A 27,745-nucleotide genomic window follows, 5' to 3' on the forward strand; every position below is an offset into this window, starting at 1 on the left:
AGTGCTTTTCCTTAAAAAATAAGGACATTACAAGGTGACCCCAAACTTTTGAACGGTAGTGTATATATCTAAAATCAAAAGGGATTTGTTAATCTATCTTACCGTAAAATTACTTGTTACCCATGGTAACAAGAGCTCTGCTTTCATTTCTCATATGGCTCAGAGTGGTTGCTATGGCCAACAGAGACAATCACCGCAAGACAACTGGATAAAGCTCCTTCTTAAAGGGGTGGCCCAGAGAAAGTAAGACAAAGACAGCAGGGGATGATGTAAACAGTTATATTCACTGATCCCAAGCCCCACAGCTGTTACTTCTGGTTCTCCTTTGGTCTTCTCTATCACCAGTTCCTGTGAGGACATAACGGGAACAGGAACCTGTCCACTCAGTGAGGAGTAAGAACTGAAGCCAATTACTAGCTAAGCACACAAGTTCTTATGGTAAAGTGACATTACAGGGACTTTGAGACAGACACCACCAACGGAGGACCGGGATGGGAAAGTATGATTTGTTTTTTTAAGTTTACACCACCACCTGCTGTCCTGTTTTTTTTTTTTTTGCCTGCACAACCCCTTTAGAGAGAGTATGTCAGCTGCAACTGATGTTCCACACTGCTGACATTGCTTTTAGGGAAAGGAGACACATAGTATCTTTCAGATTTGCCCTAGGGAATAAAAGCATTTCTATGTTCTGGAAGCACAGGTATTAGGAACGGTACCATGTGTTTCAGATTCACTTTAAAAAAGGTATATATGACCTCCAAAATGGTGTTGACAAGGTGAGAATTACTTTAAGAGGAGTTGTTAAGTTTACAAGAATATTCTGTAACCACTAATGTGGGGAGTTTCTGTGGCTACTACTACCAATTGGGGAAGGTACACTGACTGATGAGGCTTGCATCTCTTCTTTTTGGGGGACATTTATGAAATGTCTGCCCGCAGCGTATGCCAGGGAGAAGGTGACGATTCCCCCCTTCACCCTGGCGTACGCCTGCCGTATGCCCCGCTCGTGGTTTGTTGAGTGTGAGAGTGAGTGAGTGAGTGTGTGTCTAGCCACAAACGGGGAATTGGGGGGGGGGGGGGGGAGAATGTGTTTTTCACACTAGCCACTCGAGAAACAGCAGACTGACAGTCCCAGTTTTTTTTTCTATGAAAAAATAAGAAATGCCAACCAAAAAGACGTTTATCAAAAAGCTGATCTGCACATTTTTTTAAAGGTGGTTCTTTCAAAATGAAAAATATGCTTTCACCAAAAGAAAACCTAGACAAGGGTACAAAGAAAGGCAGATCAATTGATGGTTAATAGTTTTAACATCTGACTTCCAATATTTGCAGCTGCAATGAGGCACACACCCTGTGCTGTACTGCTTATACAGACACTACAGGAAGTAGTGTGCGCCCCCAAGGGAAATTTTAAATAAAAAAAAATCTGTGTTTGACTCAATTCTGTTTTGCTTTCCAGCTTCGGAAACGGAGAAGAGAAAATAAAAACTGATCACTTTAAGTCTTTGTTTTTTACTTAGATCACTTTGCATCAGTCATGCTCGGTTTCCATCAAGTCCCTTCGAATGAACCACCTTCCCTCACTGAAATCAACGTCCATTTGCCAGTCAGCCATTTTTTTTTTTTTTTTGGCAGGCCAAAATTGAGACATGAAATGGAGGCTTAAGGCCAAATGCAGGTTTGAACCTAGCCTAACATTTAAGGAAGAGCCAAAAATCTAATCATCTGTCAAATGTAAACTTTGACTAGACAGTCTACTGGTCCCCAAACACCTTAGACAACAGTCAATCTAAGGTGTATGTGAAGGAAAATCACAGCCGACCCCTTTATACAGAGAGAGGAAAGGAAGGATGGGAAACATAACTGAAGACTGGATGATAGTTATTGAAGGTGTATGAGGCAGGTATTAATGTCTTTTGTAGTTTATTTTTAATTTCTTTCTTTTTTTATTGAGGGCAGTAAAAAAAAAAAAAAAAAAAAGGAATAAAAAAATTTCCAGATTTTTTTCCCACATAATGATGAAATTCTGTTCATTAATACTTACCCCACAACTAATCCTCTAGCTCTCCCATACATAGTAATAGCCAAATGTGTACACTGTATAATGTATGATGTCACTATAGCACCAACAAGGGCCCTATTTTCACTTTAATGGTATTACTCTGCCTTGACTTTATATGCAGCCTGTGCAAAGGAGTTATAACAGCCAGGCAGTGTAAAAGTTTAGCAAAAATGGGGATGGGGCCATTTTTGTAACAAAGCAGAATGTATGTAACGTGTTAATGGCATCGCAAAACAGTTCTGTGTTCTGCAAAACATGTGGGATTGAATTATATTTCTTACCTTTTTGTCTGTGTGTTCCCAGCTGTTACAGCTCTATACAGATCACTGATGACCATGATCTAATGGTAAGGGCTTTTTTACACAGAAAGATTATCTGACAGATTATCTGCCAAAGATTTGAAGCCAAAGCCAGGACTGGATTTGAAAAAAAAAAAGGAGAAATCTCAGGCTTTCCTTTATGACCTGATCTGTTTATAGTCTGTTCCTGGTTTTGGCTTCAAATCTTTGGCAGATAATCTGTCAGATAATCTTTCTGTGTAAAAGGGCCCTTAGACACAGGATCTGGTTTTCTCTTCCCCAGCAGCTGCCCAAATGCTGAACCTTTGGCTTCTCCATTCAGGAGCACAGCACTAGATATAAGCACTGTGTCCAGGGCTCTCAGTGACAGAGAAACTGATTATTTCAGTCCCGTCACAGAACAGGGTTGGGCTGTTGGTATAACAGTCCGATCCTGCGACAACTCAGAGTGCAAGCACCTGGAGAGCTGTCAAATCTAACGACATTAAAGGGCTGCAGGCACAAGAACCAGGTAATTAATGTGGGGTAGTCCTCATAATGGCTAAAACATCCACAGTACTATTCAACGCTAGACAGACACTTCACATTTAGCTATCACAATACATAGATTTACAAGGATTATTTGTCAGCCATCCTCACATTTTTATTTTTTCCATTCCTTAATTTAAATTCCAATGAAAGAATGGAACTAAAAGGCATCAAGTCCTCTAGAGAAACCAATGTACTTATTTTGCTAGAATTACTCTACATTCACAGGGAACACTGTGCATGTTTTTTCATCTGACAATATCCTGGAATTGTAATCCAGCTTAATTGTATCACAGAACAATGTTTTTATAACCTCAATCCCCATAAGCAGCACATAATGAATCTGTAATAACATTAAGTTCTTCAGCCTGGTCTCACATCTTTAATGCATCTTGCACAGTTTAAGACATGTACTGTCAGAAACTGCAGCAATAAATCGCACAGAACACCAGGTCCACAGCATGCGGCTAATGTGATGAGCTGGATGGAGGATCACTTAACAGTTCTACCACTGGCAGCCTACATCTATAAAACAATACGAGGATGAGGTTAATTGTAGCTAATGAAACCCATTTCTAATCAGAGGATCCACAAACACACAGAGGAGGTTATTAAAAGATGCTGGTTAAGCGGAGGAAGAAATATAAAAATAGAAGAATTCTGCCACATTAAAATAACTATCGTAAGGCCCACTCACATCTACAGTAGCTACTAGATATAGTACAGTACTCCAGTATAAACTGGAATTCTGTCCAAAAGCTACTGCAAACCACGGTAGCCCTAATGACAAAGAGCACATTAAAGGGCCTATTACACGGGTCGTTTAGAGGAGCAAACGAGCGCTCTCAGTGCTCGTTTGCTCCTCGTTCCCCGCTCGCTGCCGCCGCTATTCAACGCGGCTGCAGCGAGCGGGTGAGTGCGGGAGGGGCGGTGGGGAGCTGCGGGGGGCTGCCCGGGTGATCGTTGATCGTCCGGGCAGCCCATAGGATATAGCAGCGTCTGCTGCCGACGCTCCTATATGAACGATGTCGGTTGATCGTTGCACTCTATTCCACGGGACGATTATCGTCCGTAGCGGCCGATATCGGCCGAATACGGACGATAATTGTTCCGTGGAATAGGGCCTTAAGCCTACCAGCAACTGTTTTCCCCAAACACGTTTATTTTATTTTTTATTTATTTTTTTAAGGGGGGTTCAAAAGAACAGTCAACTGTGCTTTCAGGTTGTACACATTCAGGAAGCAGACTGAATGTAGTGACTAGCAGGCTAGGCTACATCCAGTCCATTAAAGTTAAGGACATACTGCAGTATATGTCGGAAAACTATTTTCTGGTATCCTGAAGCATACTATTGACATTGCCCAAAGATGAGATATGAAGTTGTACCTAACTGAGCAACAAATCTTGGTACAGACAAAAAAAAAAAAAAAAACACACACTCTGTATGTTCACACTGAGTAAAATCGGCGGAATCTCGTGGTGGAGAGCTCATGTCAATTCTTTCCGTGGACTGCGGCAGGAGCGAAGGTGCGCAAGCCCTCCCATAGAAATACTGTGGGACACTGTGGCAGGCGGGATTCAGAGTGAACATACCCTAAGGAAGACCCCTGGTATTTTATGTTTAGTATGGGATAGAATATTTGTTTATTTTCAGATATGAATGTGCTCAGGCTGCCAATAACAATGGTCTGTATGGACCTTCTCAATAGAAAAAGCCACAGGTTTGTATTTTCACATAATAAAACCAGATGCCATTTTATGCCCTCTGTGTTGTATGAGAACTACCTACCATAAACAGTTAAGAATAGCTTCTCTGCTACTTAGTAAAACACAAGGTGTGTTCCTACTCTGTAATATGTAAGGTGTTTCAGTCAATAACCCCCTTATTAACTGCAGTTTCAATTCTGATCACTTTACTTCTTATTCCGTACAGATCATTTCCCAGCAATATAACACCAGTGTATTTATATTGGGAGGTACAAAAACGCTGTAGCTCACAACTCATCTTCCCCCTTTCTTATTCATCCAAATGGGACAGATCCTGACTATTGTGTCCTATGGTCTATAGGGCTTGGTGTATAGCTTCTCCATAAATTCTATTAAAGGGCATTTCTGGGGGTAAAACAGACTGATGCGCTATCCTCAGGATAGGTCATCATTTACTTATCTGCAAGGTGCCAACACCCAGTGCCCTGTTAATCAGCAGTGAATGGGGCCTGAAGCAGTTGGCTCTGCTGTGTAGCTGTGGCGACCTGTAACTGCAGCTCAGCTCCCAATCCAGTGAACAGCTGCTGAGCTGTAGTAACCAAGCTTGGCCACTGCACAGTGAACAGGCCAACTGCTTTCCACATGTTCTCAGTGTAGCGTAGGCGCCGAACAGCTGACTGGTACCATTGCCTGCACTTCGCTCATCAGTGACAGATGACCTGTCCGGAGAATCTCTATGCAGTCTATTTTAACCAGAAACCCTCTTTAACATAGCTCAGGCAAGACTGCAGCCCCCATAACGTGAAAAAAGTTGTCAGGAAACACGTTAGAAAAAAAAACACCAATATACTATATACTAGCTTCTAACAAGTGGTTAAAGATGAGGTCTAGAGGAAGCACCCACACCAGCGTGCAAAACAGGCTGTCGCCAGTTCACTCATCTGCGTTCTTGTTACCTGCTATGTACTGAAACCTACTGCTTATTATCCACGGATTGGTGGGCACCTCATCTTTAACCACTTGTTGGAAGCCATTATCTTATGCATAGACTGTACTGGATAATTGAGCACCACCAGAATGCAGGTGTACTAGCGGCAGTTCACACTACCCCTTAGCTCAGTGCAAGTAGTGCCGAGGCGATTTCTTGTTGAAAGCGTAAAAAGGTTTACCTTTTCTGCCCATGCCCATAAGCCAATAGCCAGGAAAGCGGCCCCCAACAACTGCAATGAAATAAGAGAGATAGAGAACATTAGTCACAAGGTATAAATGGACAAGTTGCAGACAAATTATATAATTTAATTTTTTTCTCCATATTCATTTCATTTATATTTCTAACAGATACAATGTTACCAACTCACAAAAGCACAGGTTCTAAAAAGAACTTTAAAAAAGGTTAGTGCCGGTTTACTTAGAGTAAAGAATAGCATGGTAAGACCCAACCTTTAGGGAACAAAAGGCTATAGTTTTCACACAGAACATTATTCAGCAACGCACAAAGAATTTACTCCCACAACACTATCACATTCTCAGGATTTTAGCTTTTTTTAAATACACAGTTGTCCAAGGAAATCAGAGCTAGCACTGAAAACATTGTTTGCTTCTTATCAGTGCAGCACAGGAATGGTTAATAATGGCTTTATTACACATACTGAAAAGGTTTTTCTAGTTGATATTTTATTAAGGTTCGCTATGATGTAGATTCTAAGTCCCCTGCATCAGTCCCCATCGGACCAGGTTCATGTGGGGGGGAAAAAAAGCCAATGATTACTGTGAAAGGGGAAAGTAAAACCATGGTCCGGTGAAAAAGTTAGATATGGAAAGGAGAGCACTAGAGCAAACCACTCAAAAAATATGTCCGGGAAAGACAGAGAACCTTATACTGCCCCAACAACATACTATGCTATATACTAAAATATATAAACAGTTGAGAAAATAGTATGGGCAATATAAGCTTTCTTTTGTTTTTGAGGAGAAAGGGGGGGGCGATTTTTAAATCAATAATTAAAGAGAGCACACCAATAATTAAAGAGAGCACACCAAGCCTCTGAGATGGCAATACCTCTTTAAACATTGATGGTACATCCAAAAGGATGGTGGATTACACCTCTGGGACCTACACCATTCTCTAGAACAAACCAGCTCTGATCTAACTTTGGAGTTGCAAAAACTGCATAGATCACAATAATAACCTGATCAGGCACCTCTCATTAAAGGGGTTATCCAGAGTTACAAAAACATGGCCACTTTTCCCCCTACTGCAAAAAAATGATGTATTTGTGGGCATCTGTTTTAATACGTACATGTAAAAGAGATATAAAGCTTTGATCTGCTTTTTAAAAAAAAATAAAAATAAGAATAAAATGGAAGTCAATAGAAAGATTCATCGCTATGTGTAATAGCTCACGTTCAAAGGCAACCATCAGCTGAGATGCTCCATGTAATCATTTCTATGGCCCACCTGCAGATCCCTGCGACAAACCGTACCACCCCACCCCCGCCGCCCCCGTGTCGTCTGTATGTGTAATAGCACAGACAGCGAGCAGGGAACAAGGAGGAAGCAAGCACTGATCTGACAGGTTGGGCAGTGTAATAAGGCCCATAGCTCAAAAACATAAAGGGGAAACTAAAACACCACATCCTCGATCTCCATAAATGAAACATTCCAGCTACCAGTCTTTATTGACTACATAGTGAAATGTGCTGAGAGCTTTAAAACTAATATCCCATAGGTGTCTGGATTTTGAATGATACTCAAAATCAAAGTGGAAAGTCAAATTACAGGAGTAGTATGTGAGGCGTCCGCCTGTATGACCTCCCTACAATGCCTGGGCATGCTCTGGATGAGGTGGAGGATGTTCTGTCATCTGTGGAACAAGGTGACGTTGGTGGATAGAGCCAGACAGGATGTTCCAGATGTGCTCAGTGAGAATGGGCGGGCCAGTCCATAGCTTCAATGCCTTCATCATGCAGGAACTGCTGACACACTCCAGCCACACGAGGCCTAGTAATGAACTGCATGAGAACAAAACCCAGGGCCCAACCGCACCAGTATATGGTCTCACAAGGGGTCTGAGGATCTCACCTCGGTACCTAATGGCAGTCAAGCTACCTCTAGCGGGCACATGGAGGGCTGTGCAGACCTCAAAAGAAATGCCACCCCACACCATTACTGACCCACTGCGTAACCGGTCATGATGGAGGATGTTGCAGGCAGCAGAACGTTATCCACGGTATGACAGACTCGTCACGTCCGTCACATGTGCTCAATGTGAACCTGCTTTCATCCGTGAAGGGCACAGAACACAATTGTTGAATCTGCCAAACATGGTGGCCCTGCACGGTGTTGGGCTGTAAGAACACCACCAACTTGTGGATGTCGGTCCCTTTATACCACCCTCATGGAGTCTGTTTCTGACAAGTCGTCGTCATTTTGAAGGGCCCTGGCACTGCTCCTCCTGTTCCACCACATCACCGAGACATCAGACAAACACAGGCTCGGACTGGGCCACCGGGGAGCCGGGGGTTTCCCCGGTGGGCCCCTCCCCCTCCCTGCTTGTTGGTGGGCCCCTGCAGAGCAGCGTTAGGTAGAGCAGCCTTAGGTGTGTGCTGCTGTCATCTGACTGGGCCCTGGCTGATGTTTTCCAGCCAGATGACAGCACGTTCCAGGGCCCCCTGATACAGGCAGATCCGTGGGCAGCTCTCCTAGGGCCCTCAGTGGGCCCCTGCACGCTGGTCCTCCTCACCCTGCCATAGATGCTGTTGTCGGGATGTGCAGGAGCAGGAGGCTGCAGCTGTGACAGGAGCCCTGGCTGCTCTTCTCCTCACCAGCCTCCTGCTGGGACAGAAGGGAAAGAAGATCTTATCAGCAGCGTCCAGGGGGTCAGATGTGGCTGCTGAACAGTCAGGCAGAGGTCAGTCAGCTCCCCCTCCCTCCTCTGCTGTCCTGGGGCCTGAAGAGAAAAAGCTCCACAGGTATAGTGGTAATGGGAGGTGCAGGGTGACTATACTGTATGTGTGATGTGTGACTGACTCCGCAGTGTGTGTATATGGATATAATAGTGTGTGGGGTGCAGTGTGTGTATATAGATATAGTGTGTGGGGTGCAGTGTGTGTATATAGATATAGTGTGTGGGGTACAGTGTGTGTATATGTATATAATAGTGTGTGGGGTGCAGTGTGTGTATATAGATATAATAGTATGTGGGTGCAGTGTGTGTATATAGATATAATAGTGTGTGGGGTGCAGTGTGTATATATGGATATAATAGTGTGTGGTGTGCAGTGTGTATATGGATATAATAGTGTGTGGTGTGCAGTGTGTGTATATGGATATAATAGTGTGTGGGGTGCAGTGTGTGTATATGGATATAATAGTGTGTGGGGTGCAGTGTGTGTATATGGATATAATAGTGTGTGGGGTGCAGTGTGTGTATATGGATATAATAGTGTGTGGGGTGCAGTGTGTGTATATGTATATAATAGTGTGTGGTGTGCAGTGTGTATATATGTATATAATAGTATGTGGGTGCAGTGTGTGTATATGTATATAATAGTGTGTGGGGTGCAGTGTGTGTATATGTATATAATAGTGTGTGGGGTGCAGTGTGTGTATATGTATATAATAGTGTGTGGGGTGCAGTGTGTGTATATAGATATAATAGTGTGTGGGGTGCAGTGTGTATATAGATATAGTGTGTGGGGTGCAGTGTGTGTATATAGATATAGTGTGTGGGGTGCAGTGTGTGTATATGGATATAATAGTGTGTGGGGTGCAGTGTGTGTATATGGATATAATAGTGTGTGGGGTGCAGTGTGTGTATATGGATATAATAGTGTGTGGGGTGCAGTGTGTGTATATAGATATAATAGTGTGTGGGGTGCAGTGTGTATATAGATATAATAGTATGTGGGTGCAGTGTGTGTATATAGATATAATAGTGTGTGGGGTGCAGTGTGTATATATGGATATAATAGTGTGTGGTGTGCAGTGTGTATATGGATATAATAGTGTGTGGTGTGCAGTGTGTGTATATGGATATAATAGTGTGTGGGGTGCAGTGTGTGTATATGGATATAATAGTGTGTGGGGTGCAGTGTGTGTATATGGATATAATAGTGTGTGGGGTGCAGTGTGTGTATATGTATATAATAGTGTGTGGGGTGCAGTGTGTGTATATAGATATAATAGTGTGTGGGGTGCAGTGTGTGTATATGTATATAATAGTGTGTGGGGTGCAGTGTGTGTATATGTATATAATAGTGTGTGGGGTGCAGTGTGTGTATATGTATATAATAATGTGTGGGGTGCAGTGTGTGTATATGTATATAATAGTGTGTGGGGTGCAGTGTGTGTATATGTATATAATAATGTGTGGGGTGCAGTGTGTGTATATGTATATAATAGTGTGTGGGGTGCAGTGTTTGTATATAAATATAATAGTGTGTGGGGGTGCAGTGTGTATATATGGATATAATAGTGTGTGGGGTGCAGTGTGTGTATATGGATATAATAGTGTGTGGGGTGCAGTGTGTGTATATGTATATAATAGTGTGTGGGGTGCAGTGTGTGTATATGTATATAATAGTGTGTGGGGTGCAGTGTGTGTATATGTATATAATAGTGTGTGGGGTGCAGTGTGTGTATATAGATATAATAGTGTGTGGGGTGCAGTGTGTGTATATGGATATAATAGTGTGTGGGGTGCAGTGTGTGTATATGTATATAATAGTGTGTGGGGTGCAGTGTGTGTATATGTATATAATAATGTGTGGGGTGCAGTGTGTGTATATGTATATAATAGTGTGTGGGGTGCAGTGTGTGTATATGTATATAATAATGTGTGGGGTGCAGTGTGTGTATATGTATATAATAGTGTGTGGGGTGCAGTGTTTGTATATAAATATAATAGTGTGTGGGGGTGCAGTGTGTATATGTGTGACTGACTCTGTAGGGTGTGTATATAGGTATAATGTGTGTGGGTGCAGAGGGTATATATGTGTGCATGTGACTGACCCTGCAGGGTGTGTATATAGGTATAGGGTGTGGGGATGCAGTGTATATATGTGTATGTGTGACTGACCCTGCAGGGTGTGTATACAGGCATAATGTGTGTGGGGTGCAGAGGGTATGTATGTGTATGTGTGACTGACCCTGCAGGGTGTGTATACAGGCATAATGTGTGTGGGGTGCAGAGGGTATGTATGTGTATGTGTGACTGACTCTGCAGGGTGTGTATATACAGGTACATACAGCAATGTAGTGCTGGCCGATATAGATATATATATATATATATATATATATATATATATATATATATATATATATATATATATATATATATATATGTGTGTGTGTGTGTACATACAGCAATGTAGTGCTGGCCTATACAAGCATATATGTACCATGCAGCCTACAAACAGGATACATATATGCTTGTATAGGCCAGCACTACATTGCTGTATTGGAGTAGTACATTGGTAATAACATTGGTCTTTTTTTTTTTTTATTTGGTCAGTAACAGTGTGACTGTATGGTCATAATATAGCAACAAGATTATATATATGTAAAATATGTGTGTGTGTGTAATTTTTTTTTTGTTCTATCCCCTATTAGTGCTATTAGTGCTGGGGTCACTTCCATACACTCAGCCACCACAGAACTATTCTGTGTATTCTGGTCTCCCACTCAGCATCCAGTGTACAATGCACCCAGGATCCTCCTACTACAACAGCTGCAAACACTACAACTCCCAGCATTTACTGACAGCACACAGTCCTCAGGATATGGTGGGAGTTGTAGTATATCTGAATAGAAAATCCCCTAATATCTGGTGCTGTAGATTTATTGATGGATCTTCGGTTGTTAAAGGATTCTCCTCTCTGGAACTACAACTTCCAGTATACCCTGAGAGCTTCATAAGTGTAGGGCATTCTGAGAGTTGTAGTTTGACTAGTTGTGGACACGGATCAATCAGCATAGAATTGGGTCAGCACCAATGGTTCTTCATTGGTGGGCCCCCAGGATCATTTTCCCTGGTGGGCCCCAAGTAGCCAGTCCGACACTGGACAAACATGACCTCCCACAGGCCAGTCAAGGAACTGCATCCACCTATATAAGCAGCTAGTCTATAGTTCTGTAGACAGGAAAACCGTGTCTTTTAGAGCACACACCACTAAGGATTACACATACAGAATAGGCATCAGTCCCAGCACAGCTCACAATCTAATCTCCCGGGCAGTCCCTGCAGGGCCCATCTCACTGACAGCCACTTGCTATATTCTCAGCCTTACATCAACATCCCATTTCCTAGTATCTATCGGGGAGTTTGTTTTTCCAGCTGTGATTTACTATCTCTGAAGTCACTGACGCTCCAGTGTCTCACACGTGAACATCCACAATATTACTCTGTGTCCATGATCCCCTCCAGAGCACTCCTCAGGCTCTTGTGGAGCATTTCTCTATGACACACAGACAATATAGAGAAGAAGAAAACCTGACAAGAGGGGGATTGCAGCCATAGAGCTGCTTGTAGGAGGGGGAGGAGGGGAGGAACAATCCATGTATGACATTGTCCTGGACATGGTAGTGTTACAGGAGATGGAGGAGGGGAGAGCACACAAGCTATAAAGCCTGTTTCACACAAGGGAAAGTCAGAGCTGTGGATAGTGGGAGATTTCCCACGGCGACTGAGTTGGTTACCATAGAAACAAATGTCCTCCCATGCAGTAACCACGGAGACCCCTTATATCTCCTGCAAAAAAGTGGGTTGTAGCCTAAGGCTTGTGTGCTACACCTGGAGGAACACAGAACAGCGCCAGAACACAAGGGGCTCCACGTACAGCCGCATATAACACGTGATGGGTCAGAAGAATAGGAAACCATCAGTATACTTCTCAGGTGAACTGCACAAGGGGGATGGGGTGAGATCAGAGTACTACTAAATCCTGGCCAGGAATCGTCTACACAGGTCTTCCTATCACAAATCGTACTCCTGTCCCCTCCGGGGATCCAGCTGGTTATGGAAGGAGTTTTCCTGGATTACATACAGAGTGCTTGTTAGGAGGAGTTCCACTCACGTTACTTTTGAGCCTTTTGTTGGAGTGATACAAAGGAAAGATTTTCCAACATATACTTCCTATTGAAGGTTATGACATAAACCCCCCTCCCTGCCTATGTTATCCGGTTATATACCAAGTGACCAGCATCCAAGGCAACTCCAATGGTGTCACTGATGGCGAGCGGCAGCGGCTTCTGCTCCATAGTCTCAGAGCTCACATCTGCTCCACATTTACAGTAGTCACCAAGGGGTTAAACTGGGCAGACGCTGGATAGTTCACCTCTAGGTCATACACAGCTCATAGTCCAGCTAACTGCAGGCATGATGTCTCTGAGATCACTCACTCAGTATTGATCAGACTTTTGACCAATCCCAGAAAAGGCCATGGTTTTTACAGCACAACTAGTAACACCGCCATACTGTATGTTACACACTATGTAATGCTGGTATACGGACACACACAACAAGCTGGTGTAGTCTCAGGCTATACATCCATGGAGAGCTCATAGGTGAGCCAAGGACACAGGCTGGGTGTCTTCGGTAAATGATAGACTAGAACACACAACACAGGAGGGTTTGGGAAGCCATAAACTACACACATTCATCTAGCAATATAATGAGCTGACATCGAGCTTTAAATGTCCCATTAATATACCATACCTAAGATGAATAAACGTGTCAGTGAGGTAGTACTAATGGCCCTATTCCACGGGCCGTTTTAGAGGAGCAAACGAGCGCTATTAGCGCTCGTTTGCTCCTCGTTCGCCGCTCGCTGCCGCCGCTATTCAACGCGGCTGCAGCGAGCGGGTGAGTGCGGGAGGGGCGGCGGGGAGCTGCGGGGGGGCTGCTCGGAGGATCGCTGATCGTCCGGGCAGCCCATAGGATATAGCAGCGTCTGCTGCCGATGCTCCTATTCAGCGGAGCGACGGCAGCAGATCGTTGCTGTATCAGTCGCTTGTTTTTCAACATGTTGAAAAACAAGCGACTGCAACGATCAGCCGACATGAACGATGTCGGCTGATCGTTGCACTCTATTCCACGGAACGATTATCGTCCGTAGCGGTCTATATCGTCCGAAAATGAACGATAATCGTTCCGTGGAATAGGGCCATAAGCGTACTGGCCACACGCTGTGTAATGTACAAGCACAGTCTGGTACATTTCTAAAGGACACAGGAAATGGAGTTTGTTTAGACACAGAACATCACATTGCTGTGTACATACTAACCTCTGCCAAACACCTGAACGCTTTCCCATTTCCTAAATGCTCAACCTCAGACGTGCACTGAGAGAGGAAGGGCCCCAGCAGCAAGGTCAATTCAGTAATGGCATTAGTATTGCAAAAAAAAAAAAAAAAACAAATAGAAAAACACTTTAAGGCTGAGTTCACACTGCGTTTTTGCAATCCGTTTAGCATGAATGGAAAAAACCGATGCAATTGTGTGTCATTCACTTGGACCTGTTTTTCCATCGACTTCCATTATAAAGGGGCCGGGTTACATATCCGCAGTGGAAAATTCTGCATTTTGCTGAATACTCGCAGCGTGAAATCCGCTGCAGATCCGGTACATGTGGAGCTACCCTTACAACGCACAGGTATATCAGCAAAGCACAGGCCCACAGACTTTAATAGCAAAATTGTAGTCAGCTGTTGGTCACTCTAAATACGTGTGTGTAGACACAGGCCCTAAAGTACATTAAACCACATTTTCGCGATAACGATCGAATTCAAACGATAATCATACGTGTAAACGCGGCGAACGATCAAAAAATCGTTCATTTTGATCTTTTAACAAGTTCATAAATCGTAGTTTGCAAAAAATTCGCTGATCGTTCCGTGTAAACAGTCGTTCACTGATTTTACCTATGTGTGAGATAGGCTTAACCGATCGCAAAACAAATTTTCTGTACGATATATCGTTCCATCTAGACGCTGATCGTTATAAAAAAAATAAAAAATAGTTACTTCAAAATCATTAATCGTGCCAATAATCGCCTCGTGTAAACTTAGCATAATGGTGCGTTTACACAGAAAGATTATCTGACAGATTATATGCCAAAGATTTGAAGCCAACACCAGGAACAGACTATAAGCAGAGAACAGGTCATAAAGGAAAGATTTCTCCTCTTTTCAAATCCACTCCTGGCTTTGGCTTCAAATCTTTGGCAGATAATCTGTCAGATAATCTTTGTGTGTAAACGCACTATAATGCTAAGTTTACACGAGGCGATTATTAGCCCGATCGTACGATTAACGATTTCGAAGTAACGATTTTTTTATAACGATCAGCGTTTAGATGGAACGATATATTGTACATAAAATTCGTTTTGCGATCGCTTAAGCCTATCTCACACATAGGTGAAAATCAGTGAACGACTGTTTCCATGGAACGATCGGCGAATTTTATGCGAATGACGAACGACAATTTAAGAACATGTTAAAAGATCAAAATGAACGATTTATCGATCGTTCGCCGCGTTTACACGTACGATTATCGTTCGAATTCGATCGTTATCGCAAAAATACGCCCGATAATCGTTCCGTGTAAACGTAGCATTAGGCTGTGTGCATATGAGTCATCCTTGGGTAGTATATGTTGTATGAATTTCCCACAAGTATACGTCTGACATACACAACTAGAGGCATACAGTAGAATTTGTCTACCTTATGGTGCGTTTTCACGGAACGATCATTCCAATTTTCGCACTAGGGATCATATTTGAGCAATAATCGGCTCGTGTAAACACAGCAAACGATCAAGGGACTAGCGAAAAATCGTTCATTGTGATCTTTCCACATGTTCTAAAATTGTCGTTACTAAAAATTCGCAGATCGCTTCATGTAAACAGTCTTTCAAAGATTCCCCCTTTGCGTGAGATGGGCTTAAAAGGGGTAGTGCGGTGTTTAAGATTTATTCGTAATGTGTGTTATTTAAGTGAATGGCCCCCTTCCCAGTGTTCCCCCCACAAGATCCTCAAGATCCTCTTCAGAGGCCGTCCGGACCGCTCCAAACACCCCCCCTCTGCCGCGTCACTGGCTGAGCATAACTGTGCTCAGCCAATCGCAGCTGACGATGCGGCAGAGTGGGGCCAGCATGAGGGACGGCTGAAGCGGTTCGGCTGGTCTCCCGAAGAGGACGTCGTCGACCCAAGATGGCGGCCAGGGTCGACAGCAATGGAGTAGGTATAATGCACCACACTTCCGAGGTGGGGGGAAAACGGGGAAGGGGACCATTCACTTAAATAACACACATTACTAAGTTCGACTGGGCAAATTATCGCTTCGTGTAAACAGACCAATATGCTTGCATGTTTTAAGTTAAAAAAAAAAAAACACAACATGGTGTTAGAGCTTAAGAGAACACCCTACATTTCACACCTTTTCCGGATATAAACTTTGAACTGCCTTAAAATATATACAGGAATTATAAAAAAAAAAAAAAAAAAAAAAAACAACACACACACAACACTGATAAAAAAAAACATAAAAAAACAGAATGCTATTAGGTCTGTCAAGCATTTTGGATAACTAGGAGAAACCACTTTCTAGATCAGCCAATACAGCTTACAGATCTCATCTGTGAACTTGCTCTATCTCAGGTCAGGGAACAGAAAGGGGGGGTGCACAAGGCCTTATCCAGCGCCTGTCACAGACAAGGAGGCCTCAGGAAACAAATTCCATTGAATCTCTCACTCCCACAGATAGTACAGGTGTTTCAAGAGGGGGGTGGAAGACACTGCTCTCCAGAGCGATGATTAGCATGAAATGGATCCAATGGCCTGCAGCACTGATTTCACTATACACATGTAACACAAGCGTTTGTAGAAAGACAGTTGTCCTATCAAGTTTTTCTTTCCTTTTATGCGATCAACAATGGCACGTACATTCAGATTCAATATCACTCTGTGGCTACATTTTATCCTCATAAGGTCATAGCTAATGTTGGCCTAGGGAAAACTTATTTTTGGCAGTGGAACACAAATTAAATATCTACAGTATCTTTTTTTTTTTTTTCAATCTCTGTATACATTTCTAGGAATACAGAGATATCCTTAGTTTGATACAATTAAAAAAAACAAAAAACACACCACTATCTCTTTCATCATTCTCTATACATATTTTTGGGGGGTTAATAAGTATGCCCAGGCTGCATGATGGGAAAAAAAAAAATGAAATGAAAAAGACTGCACTTACCCTAAAGCATGCAATGCTGGTCCAGAATAGACAATTATAACCATTTATGAAATGCTCTTTCATCTTGTTAATGACTTGTAGGCCTCATGCACACATGGCTTTGTATGAGCATTTTGAGCAGATGTGTACACTGCACCACCGAAAGTTCTGTGCATTACAATATAATTTTCCCCATATGTCTCTGTACGGGGTTAGTACAGTATAATATGAAAACAGACAAAACTCATTTTCAAGTAGTTTTGCAACTGTAGTTTACAGACTAAAATGTGTGCTAATACAGGGGTTTCTCATGGAGGGAAAGAAAAAAAAGAAGTGTAAGTGGAATATCTGTAGCCCCAGCATACATTCTTTCTCGGCTATAATGGCACCAGTGGAGCAACAATAACTCAAAACACACTGTTGCAGGGATGTCCTGTATCTAATCTATAGAACTAGAGAATAAGGCAGTGTGTATGAACATACCCTAAGAGTCTTTTTCTAAATTAAACCTTATAGCATCAAAATTACTGTTTTAGCGCACAAACACACACAACAAATCCCGTTAACTTCAATGGGCTGACATACTCGCAGTGGGATTGTCATTCCACTGCAAGCATGTCAAACTCAGCGCCATTAACCCCCGCTAAGTAAGATACTGTACCGGGTCCCGCTTCTGCGTGCTCCGGGGCCTCCTCGCGTCAGCCAATCAGTGCGCTGTGGTGGGGGGAGCACACTGATTCAGGGTTTCCCGGCGGTCAGCCAATCAGTGTGCTGTGGTGGGGGGAGCACACTGATTGGCTGACCGCCGGGAAACCCTGAAGCAAGCTGGAGCGGGGACCCGGTACAGTATCTTCCCAGGCCGCGGGGGTTAATGTTGCGTGTTTGTACCCTTACACAGAATTTTTTCACTCTTTCCTTCTGCCAAAGCAGGTTATTTTTCCCAGCATGCACCATTACAAGTGTACATTATATACAGACACTACATGTTGAGATTTTATTTTTGGGCCATATTACCCAGCACTACCATAAAGAGAGATATATGCAGCCTATTATTAGAAGAAGCGTTCCAGCTTTATGGGGCATTCACATGTACAGGATCCGCAGCAGATTTGATGCTAAAAATATAAATTAACTAAATGAGCACAGCATCAAATCTGCTGCCGATCCTGTACGTGTGAACCCTCATTGCAATTAACCAAGAAAAATAACTGCAACAAATATCTGGTGGTGATCATTCAATATATGTAATCAAGGTTACATGTTGAATTAATCGTGATGTTGATTTAGGCCATAATCGCCTAGTCTGAACACCCAGACTGCAACTGATCCAAGCTTTATACATGTCACAAGTTTTTTCAAATGACAGGGACACTATAAAGTGAAACGAACAGCAGGTTAGAAGTCTCTAAAGGCCCTATTACACCAAACTATTATTGGCCGTACTTAGTATGTAACCGATCGTGGTCTTTCAACATACTGAAAAGCAATGATCAGTGCAGCGACAGACTAATGCTCATTGCTCCGTGTAATAGGAGCAGCGGCAGCAGACCACAGCTGACTTTAAGGGGCCGTCTAGGCGATCTAAAGCCCCTATAAAATGTCCATTTACACAGAAAGATTATGTGCCAAAGATTTGAAGCCGAAGCCAGGAATGGATTTGAATAGAGAAATCTTAGGCTTTCCTTTATGACCTGATCTCTGTTTATAGTCTGTTTCTGGCTTTGGCTTCAAATCTTTGGCAGATAATTTGTCAGATAATCTTTCTGTGTAAATGGATCCTTACACTGGGTGATGAAGAGGAGCAAACAAGCGCTGTCAGCACTCCTTTGCTTCTCGTTCCCAGCTTGCTGTCGCCGCTATTACACACAGCGGCAGCAAGCGGGTGAGAGCTGGGGGGGGCAATGGAAGGTTGCCCGGGTGATCACTAAGTCGTCCGGGCGCCCCATAGAGGATAGCAGCAGTCTGCTGCCGCCGCTCCTATTCCACGTCGTTTGTCTTTAAACATGTTGAAAGAAACTACTACAACGATCAGCCAACATCGTTCATGTCAGCTGATCGTTGTTTTTTTGCTATTACACAGGACGATTATTGGGGGTAGTAACAGCCAAATACGGCCGATAATTGTTCCGTGTAATAGGGCCTTAAAGGAGAAGTCCAGCAAAAGTTTTTATTAAAGTATTGTATAGCCCCCCTAAAGTTATATAAATCACCAATATACACTATTACGGGAAATGCTTATAAAGTGCTTTTTTCCCTGCACTTACTACTGCATCAAGGCTTCATTTTCTGGATAAAATGGTGATGTCACGACCCGACTCCCAGAGCTGTGCGGGCTGTGGCTGCTGGAGAGGATGATGGCAGAGGGACACTTAGGGACACAGGGCACTGGAGGGGCACTAGGCATCCCTCTACCATCATCCTCTCCAGCAGCCACAGCCCGCACAGCTCTTGGAATCGGGTTATGACATCACCATGTTATCCAGGAAGTGAAGCCTTGATGCAGTAGTAAGTGCAGGGAAAAAAGCACTTTATAAGCATTTCCCGTATTAGTGTATATTGGGGATTTGTATAACTTTTGGGGGGCAAAAGAATACTTTTTTTATAAATTTTTAAAACATTTATCGCCTGACTTCTCCTTTAAGGATCTTTCAGGCAGCCCCTCGCGCTGCTCACTTTCATTGTGTGTAATAGCTCAGAAAGCGAACGCTGATCTGACAAGTCGGTGCTCGCTTCCCCTTTATATTGTGCTGTGTAATACACCTTTAACTTGCTGTTATGTTCCTATAGCACACAGAACAACGAAGATGACAGATAACCACCAATCAATCCCTCAAGATACACACATACCTCCATTTTCACAATATAAGTGTCATCCATGTCACAAGTATACAAAATAAATTCAACACTTCTCTAGCGAAGTGCAAATAATCTACAGCAGAGTTGTAGAACGACGGAGTAACTATAGAAACCACGTCCATATCAAAGGCTGCATCTTAAAGTGTCACTGTCGTGAAATTTTTTTTTTTGCAGAAATCAATAGTCCAGGCGATTTTAAGAAACTTTGTAATTGGGTTTATTATCTGAAAAAAGCATTTTTATCATGAAAAAGCAGTTTGAAGCTCTCACCCCTGTCTTCATTGTTCTCCTATGGAGAGAGCTAAAGAAAAGACCAAAACAGGACAACAAAGAGTTATCTACAAATCCCTCACCGTTATCTCTTCTGACCATCACCAGTGACCTGTCTGAGCTCTGATTACAGCTGTCACCCAGCTCCGTGCCTGTAATCCTCTGTTATCTGCTTTCTGCTGCCGGCTAACTCCCTCCTTCCTCCTCCCCCCTCCCCTCTCCCTAGAACAGACAGGGTACGACTCCTGCAACAAGTCACAATTTTCAGATTTTTCAGAGTGGATGAAAAAGAGGAAGGAGGGGGGGACCTGGGAAAAGGCTTTTTACATGCAGATAATGGCAGATTTGGCTAATAAACCCAATTACAAAGTTTCTTAAAATCACCTGGACTATTGATTTCTGCAAAAAAAAATAAAAAATACGTACAGTGACTCTTTAAGGAAAGTTTAAAGGAAATCTTGCTGAAGGCTACACACTGTTTTAATACAGTTGCTGTTTTTATTGGAGTAGTACCTAAATACTTCCGGTATAATACATTATATACATTACTTTCTAACGTAGCACTGCACAGAATTTTCCTGGGTAAAAAAAAAAAAAAAACACGACAACCTAAAATCTATCTATCTATCCAGGCTAAGTAAAGTTTATTATTCTTAATACGTGAGATATGTCTGATTAGACCCAGTCTAAAGTAAGAACAACCTCAGCCCTTTATGATCTGCATAGTAAGTGTGTGTGTGTGTGTGTGTCATAGTCAATATGGTTGAAAAAAACACAAGTCCATGAAGTTTATCCAAGGAGGGGATGCGGAAAGGGGAGGGTGATGGGTAGATTCTATACATATGCATTTATGTTATTTTGGTCTAATAATCTTCCCGCCATGTCTTTTAAAATATGCCTGATACCTTGGTTAGGGTATAAAAAAAAAAAAAAAAAAAAAAGATTTTCATCTGCAGCAGCCGAGTCAATGTGGCGTGGCCTTGAGAGTGAAAGTGGAATGTTGGAATGAGGCCTTAGGGTACAAACACACACGGTAGGGCTGGGCGGTATACCGCAAAAATACCGATACCGTCACTGGCGTCGGTTAACCGACCTCAACTCTGCCAGGACGGTATCTGCTGTATTCCCCCGCCCACCCGGCGGCCGCATGCTCTGGTGCAGAGAGAGAGGGGTCCCGGGTGGAGAGGTGGAGGCGAGACAGCTGATGCTCCGGTTTACCTTCCGAGCCAGGACCCACATACACTGCTGCAGGGCAGGGGATGGAAGATCCTGCTGTGTGGGCTGGAGGGGAAGTCTGGAGATGTGACAGGCTGCGCACAGGCGGTAGCGTCCCCCTCCAGTGTGAGCTCAGTGCTGCTGCTGCCGGGCGGCTCACTTCTCCTAGCTTCTCTGGAAGCTGCACGGTGAGCCCTGCCCCCCTCTCCCGCATATATAGTTGGGGTCAGGTATGGGTCGGCACCTCCATGCTTCACTGGCCACCGCACTCTGTCCCCGCACTGGAATCCTCGGAGCCCCGTTATGTTTTGTCAGTGCTGGAAGCGGCCGTGTGCGACGTTCAGTCCGGGACACAGATATATGTGCTACAGCACCGAGTGACAGAATCCGAGGATTCCTGTGCGGGAGAGAGAGCCGTGCCTGGGGGAGGAAGGAGGTGTCCACCCCATACCTGACCCCTGCAGCCACTGAGTGACGGGGTAGATAGGAGATAGATAGAGAGAGATAGAGAGAGAGAGATAGAAGATCTCCTATCTATCTATATCTCTTTCTATCTATCTATCTATCTATCTATCTATCTGTCTATCTATCTATCTAAATCACGGGAAAATAGTAGCAGCACTTCAAGAGAGGTAGAAGTCAAGACCTGGGACCGTATTTAAATAGTATAGGAAAATCCACAGCACTCCTAATGCAATTCAAGGTGCGATTTATTGAAAAAGCAAGTGCAGCATACAGACGCAACGTTTCAGCAGCTATTTGCCGCCATTTTCAAGCTTGAAAATGGTGGCGAATAGCTGCTTAAACGTTGCGTCTGTATGCTGCACTTGCTTTTTTAATAAATCGCACCTTGAATTGCATTAGGAGTGCTGTGGATTTTCCTATACTATCTATCTGTCTCCTATCTGTCTATACACACACACACATATATATATATATTATATATATATATATATATATATACATATATACATATACACTGTATATATAGATAGATACATAGATAGATAAAGCAAACAATATAGGCAGCACACTAAACAAACTGTGGAGGCCAGCAGTCAAATACCAAGTCAGCTAGTAAAAAATACTCTGCAGCACTTGATGGTAATACAAACGTGAATTTATTCCATATAACAACATGCAGCAAACTTCACAAGTAATATACAATGTTTCGTCGTCTCCTACACCATTTTCAAGTGGCATTTGAAAATGGTGTAGGAGATGCCAAAACGTATATTACTTGTGAAGTTTGCTGCACATTGTTATATGGAATAAATTCACGTTTGTATTACCATCGGAAAATGGGGTTTTCAAAACGGGTGTGGCTTTTAAAAGGAGCGTGTCATAATTATCGTTCAATTTATCGTTACCGCGGCTACATGTACGATAAACCGCGATATTGATTTAGGCCATTATCGCCCAGCCCTAACACACGGCATATACGCTGCGTATTTACTGCTGCAATACGCAGCAGATTAGATCTAGAGAACTGAACACAGTATCAAATCTGCTGCATATCTGCTGTGTGTTTGTACCCTTAGGGTACATTCACACGTACTGTATCCGTAGCAGATTTTGCTCTCCCCCGCTGCAGTGAAATGATTTGCTGAGCGTCAAGAGACACTGGGAGTCCCAAAAGCAAGCCGGAGCAGGGACCTGGTAAAACTATGTACCCAGGCTGCGGGGGTCAAATGCGCTGACTTTATCTTCCCATTAAAGTGCATGGGCAGGTATCCGCAGTGGATTTCGCTGCAAACTCGCATTGTAAAATCCATTGCGGATACGGTACAAGTACCATAACCGAGGCACTAGGCACATTTTAAAAGACGTGGTCAGGCTTACTCTCATCAAACACAGGGCACAAGCAGTTTGGGGGGTGGGTTACTGGGTACAGTATTGCTTAAACTATTATATTGCCCTTTCACTTCCAGACTACAGGATTGTCCCCTAATGTTTTTAGTCTTGAGAAGGCTTTCTATTCTCACTAAATACTTACCATGTAAAGCACCACAGACGGATGTTAGTCTCAAAAGTTATTAAATGTGCGCCAAATATTTATCTTCTAGCATGTCTTATGATGTGCCCATTCCCAAGGAACCTAAAAACTGCTTACTAAAGATATTACAGTATTCCTCCAACATTTACCAAATCAAAAAATCAAAATTTCAACTGATACCCTTCGGGTACAAACACACACGGCTTATACGCAGCAGATTTGATGCTGTGTTCAGTTATTTTAGATCTAATCTGCTGCGTATTTGCTGCGTATCGCAGCAGTAAATACGCAGCGTATATGCCGTGTGTGTTTGTACCCTTCATGTGTTAAACTGGTTGTAACTGGACTTAAACTACACCTGAGAAGGACTCTTCTTGGTTATAGACAGGTCCAGACAATGCAGTACCATGGCTCTGCCCCCATGGTTCACAGATTTTACAGTTGAATGAAAAACACAGTAAATGAATCACAGAAAGTAAACCTTAGCCCTCCGACGCTTGATTAAACAAGGACATTGCATCTACATCAAACACATGACGTGTGGGTTTAGGATCACCACCAAGAGCTGTCTTTTAACAAGGACAGCATATAGAGTTTTAGTGAGCAGCATACAGAAGAATCAATAGGGGTCAACTGAGAACAGATCAACTCCGCTTTCCACCTGTTTGTCCCAGATATCAATGATAGGCTAGAAGTAGACATGAGCGAACCTGGAGCATGCTCGAGGCCATCCGAACCCTAACTTTTGGCATTTTATTAGCGGTGGCTGCTGAACTTGGATAAAGCCCTAAGGCTATGTGGATAACATGGATATAATCATTGGCTGTATCCATGTTTTCCAGACAACCTTAGAGCTTTATACAAGTTCAGCAGCCACCGCTAATCAAATGCCAAAAGTTCAGGTTCGGATCGACTCGAACCCGGTTCGCTCATCTCTAGCTAGAACCTATTCCTGACGAAAACAGCCTGACCAAGCCACAGCCCACTGATGTGTGGATGCACACAAACCAAAGCCAGATCCATTGCACTCTGGCCTTCAACGGCACTAGACTGACCCCACTGACGCGGCTCCATTGTTTAGAGTCCTTATGTTCTAGTACCTTTTAATCAGAACCAGAAACTGAGGCTCCTAATGAAAACTCCACAGCAGTAGGACACAACGAAGTGCATTACAGGTCTGCAGAATAAGACTATACACATTGTGGGAGATTTATCAAACATGGTGTAAAGTGAAACCGGCTCAGTTGCCCCTAGCAACCAATCAGATTCTACATTTCATTTTCCAAAGAGTCAGTGACGAATGAAAGTTGGAATCTGATTGGTTGCTAGGGGCAACTGAGACAGTTTCACTTTATACCATGTTTGATAAATCCCCCCCATAGGGTATAATCTAGTATGTAAACAAGCATACACATAGCTCATCACAGGATCTGCAGACACAAAACAAAAGAACATGTGTTTTAATTAAAAGGGGTACTCTATCGGGAAAATTTCAAAACAGATTTGTAAATTACTTGCCATATAGGAAGTGGTCTATTCTTTCCAGTCTGACACAGTGCTCTCTGCTGCCACCTCTGTCCATGACAGGAACTGTCCAAAGCAGAAAAGCTATTTTATGGGAATTTGCTGCTGCTGTTTCGGTCACAACAAATGTGGCAGAAAAGAGCACCATGTCAGACTAGAAACAGTTTTTAGAAAGACTCTTACTGAATGTATCTCTTAGTACACACAAGAAGCTGTCCGCCAAAACTAAAAGTAAAAGAACAAAAATCTACCGTGTGCGATTTTCTACAAAATGTGTTTTCTGTGGTGGAGGCATCCTGTGTACACCAGTCAGGATGAACTCTCTAAATCAAACAGTTCTACCGAACAAAAGCAGGAAAACCAGGAAAGGAAACCAAAAGGTGCAAAGCAATGGAAAAAAGCGACTTTATGATCTGTATATGCATCAATGACGTTCATCTTCTATGGCACTAGTTAGGAGTATTGTAGTGTGCGATTATATCTGAATACAGATTGTTTTGTCTGCAGTAAAAAGCCTTGCATTTATACTACTATTGTGTCCATTTTGTTTATTTGTGTGGTGATATGAATTTTTTGCATCAGTATTTTCTTTCATATTACAGATATAAACTGATGTGCATTTCATGTATGTGCATTCCTTATGTATGCTGACAGTTTTTTCTAAAGCGAATGTACCATCAGGTACCAACACAATGATCTGGGTCCTTTTTTGAAGCGTCACCCGAATTACGCTTTCAGCGCTCCTTTTGCCGTACACCGGTCCGGCTCTATGCACTGTGACCATATTTCACCCCTTTGCTCTGTGATGCGGCTCCATTGATCCTAATAGAATCAATGGAGATGCACCTGATAGTACATTCATTTTAAAGGGGTTGTCCAGCGAAAATCTTTTTCTTTTAAATTAACTGATATCAGAAAGTTAAATAGATTTGTACAATCTGAAGTCTTCCCGTACATATTAGCTGCTGTATGTCATGCAGGAAATCTTTTATTTTCAGTCTGACACAGTGCTCTCTGCTGACATCTCTGGCAGAGACAGGAACTCTTGGTTTTCTATGAATCCCCATAGAAAACCTCTCCTGCTCTGGACAGTTCCTGTCTCGGTCAAAGATGTCAGCAGAGAGCACTGTGTCAGACTGACAATAAAACATTTCCTGCATGACATACAGCAGCTGATAAGTATGGTAAAACGTGAGATTTTTTAATAGAAGTAAATTACAAATCTATATAACTTTCTAACACCAGTCGATTTGAAAGAAAGATTTTCACTGGACAAAGGGCCCTATTCCACCGGACGATTATCATTTGCATAATCATTAACGATCTCAAACTACCGCTATTGTGAAAGACCTGAAAACGTTCACTCATTTCCATGGAACGATAATAGTTACTTATGATCGTAATTGCAATCGTTTTTCTTCGCTATTGCGTTCGTATCTACTGCAAACGACAGAACAATGTCTTATTCAATGTGAACGATTTGCAAACGAGCAACGATAAAAATAGGTCCAGGTCTTATAAAGCGATCAACGATTTCTCGTTCGGTCGTTAATCATTAACTGCATTTCAGCCGAAGGATTATCGTTTAGATTCGAACGATTTAACAATAATCTGAACGATAATCGTCTGGTGGAATAGGGCCCAAACCCTTAAAGTTTGCATCGCCAGCAGTCTATTTAGTCCCCATTGTGCTGCTCATGCTTCTGCATTTCACTCCAAGTAGGTGGGCGGGCACTTTTATAAATGACATTAGCCTTAGGGCCTGATTACACGGGACGATTTTCATGCAAAAAATTTTATTTATTGTTCGAATTTGGATGATAATGATTTCTCTTTAGGGTACAAACCCACTTGACGTATTTGCGGCGTTAACCCCTTCAAGACTAAGCCTATTTGGGCCTTAATGACCAGGCTCATTTTTCAAAATCTGACCTGTCTCACTTTATGCGCTCATAGCTCAGTGATGCTTTAACATATGCTAGCGATTCTGAGATTATTTTTTTGTCACATATGCACGGCACTTTATATTAGTGGCAAAATTTGGTCACTACTTTGTGTGTTTTTTGTGAAAAACATCAAAATATCATGAAAAATTAAAAACATTTGCATTTTATGAACTTTGAAATTCTCTGCTTCTAAAAAAAGAAAGTCGTAGCACATAAATTAGTTACCAAGTCCCATTACCGATATGTCCTCTTTATTCTGGCTTCATTTCATAAACATATTTTAATTTTTTAGGGTGTTACGGGGCTTAGAAATTTATCAGCAAATTACCACATTTTCATGAAAGTTTCCAAAACTGATTTTTTTAGGGACCAGTTCTTTTCTTAAGTTGATTTAGGAGGCTTGTATACTGGAAACCCCAATAAGTGACCCCATTTTGGAAACTACACACCTTAAAGAATTAATCTAGGGGTATAATGAGCATTTTAACCCTACAGGGGCTGGAGCAAAGTATTCACTATTAGGCCGTAAAAAAATTGAAAATTAAAATTTTCCAATATATACGTTTAGAATAAAGTTTCTAATTTTCAAAAGGAACATGAGAGAAAAAGCACCCCAAAATTTGTAACAGGTTCTCATGAGTACAACGGTACCCCATATGTGGGCGTAAACCACTGTATGGGCACACAGCGAGGATCAGAAGGAAAGGAGCGCCAATTAGCTTTTTCAATGCAGATTTTGCTGTAGAAGTTTCTGAGCGCCAGGTGCGTTTGCAGTGCCCCTGTAGTGCCAGCGGAGTAAAATCCCGCCATAAGTCACCCCATTTTGGAAAGTGCACCCCTCAGAGAATTCATCTTGGGGTAAGATGAGCATTTTGACCCCACAGGTATTAGAGGAAAGTATTCAAAATTAGACCGTAAAAATGAAAAACTCAAATTTTTCCAATAATATGTTCGTTTAGTTTGAAATTTCTCAATTTCACGAGGAACAAGAGAAAAAAATTACCACAAAATTTATAAAGCAGATTCTCTTGAGTACAACGGTACCCCATATGTGGGCGTAAACCACTAGATGGGCACACAGCGGGGCTCAGAAGAAAGGGAGCGCCAATTA

General features: G+C 42.6%; 1 protein-coding gene across 2 annotated transcripts in view; it reads right to left on the reverse strand.

Moving 5' to 3' along the window:
* TSPAN17 (tetraspanin 17) overlaps nt 1-27,745 on the reverse strand; it is a 59,224-nt gene that overhangs the window by 18,312 nt on the left and 13,167 nt on the right. For both annotated transcript variants that reach the window (XM_069972742.1, XM_069972736.1), the window contains exon 2: nt 5,766-5,816. In XM_069972742.1, coding sequence (XP_069828843.1) covers nt 5,766-5,816 — 51 coding nt within the window. The remainder of the gene's footprint in view (nt 1-5,765; nt 5,817-27,745) is intronic.

Source organism: Dendropsophus ebraccatus, chromosome 1, assembly GCF_027789765.1.
Source record: "Dendropsophus ebraccatus isolate aDenEbr1 chromosome 1, aDenEbr1.pat, whole genome shotgun sequence".
NCBI lineage: Eukaryota > Metazoa > Chordata > Amphibia > Anura > Hylidae > Dendropsophus > Dendropsophus ebraccatus.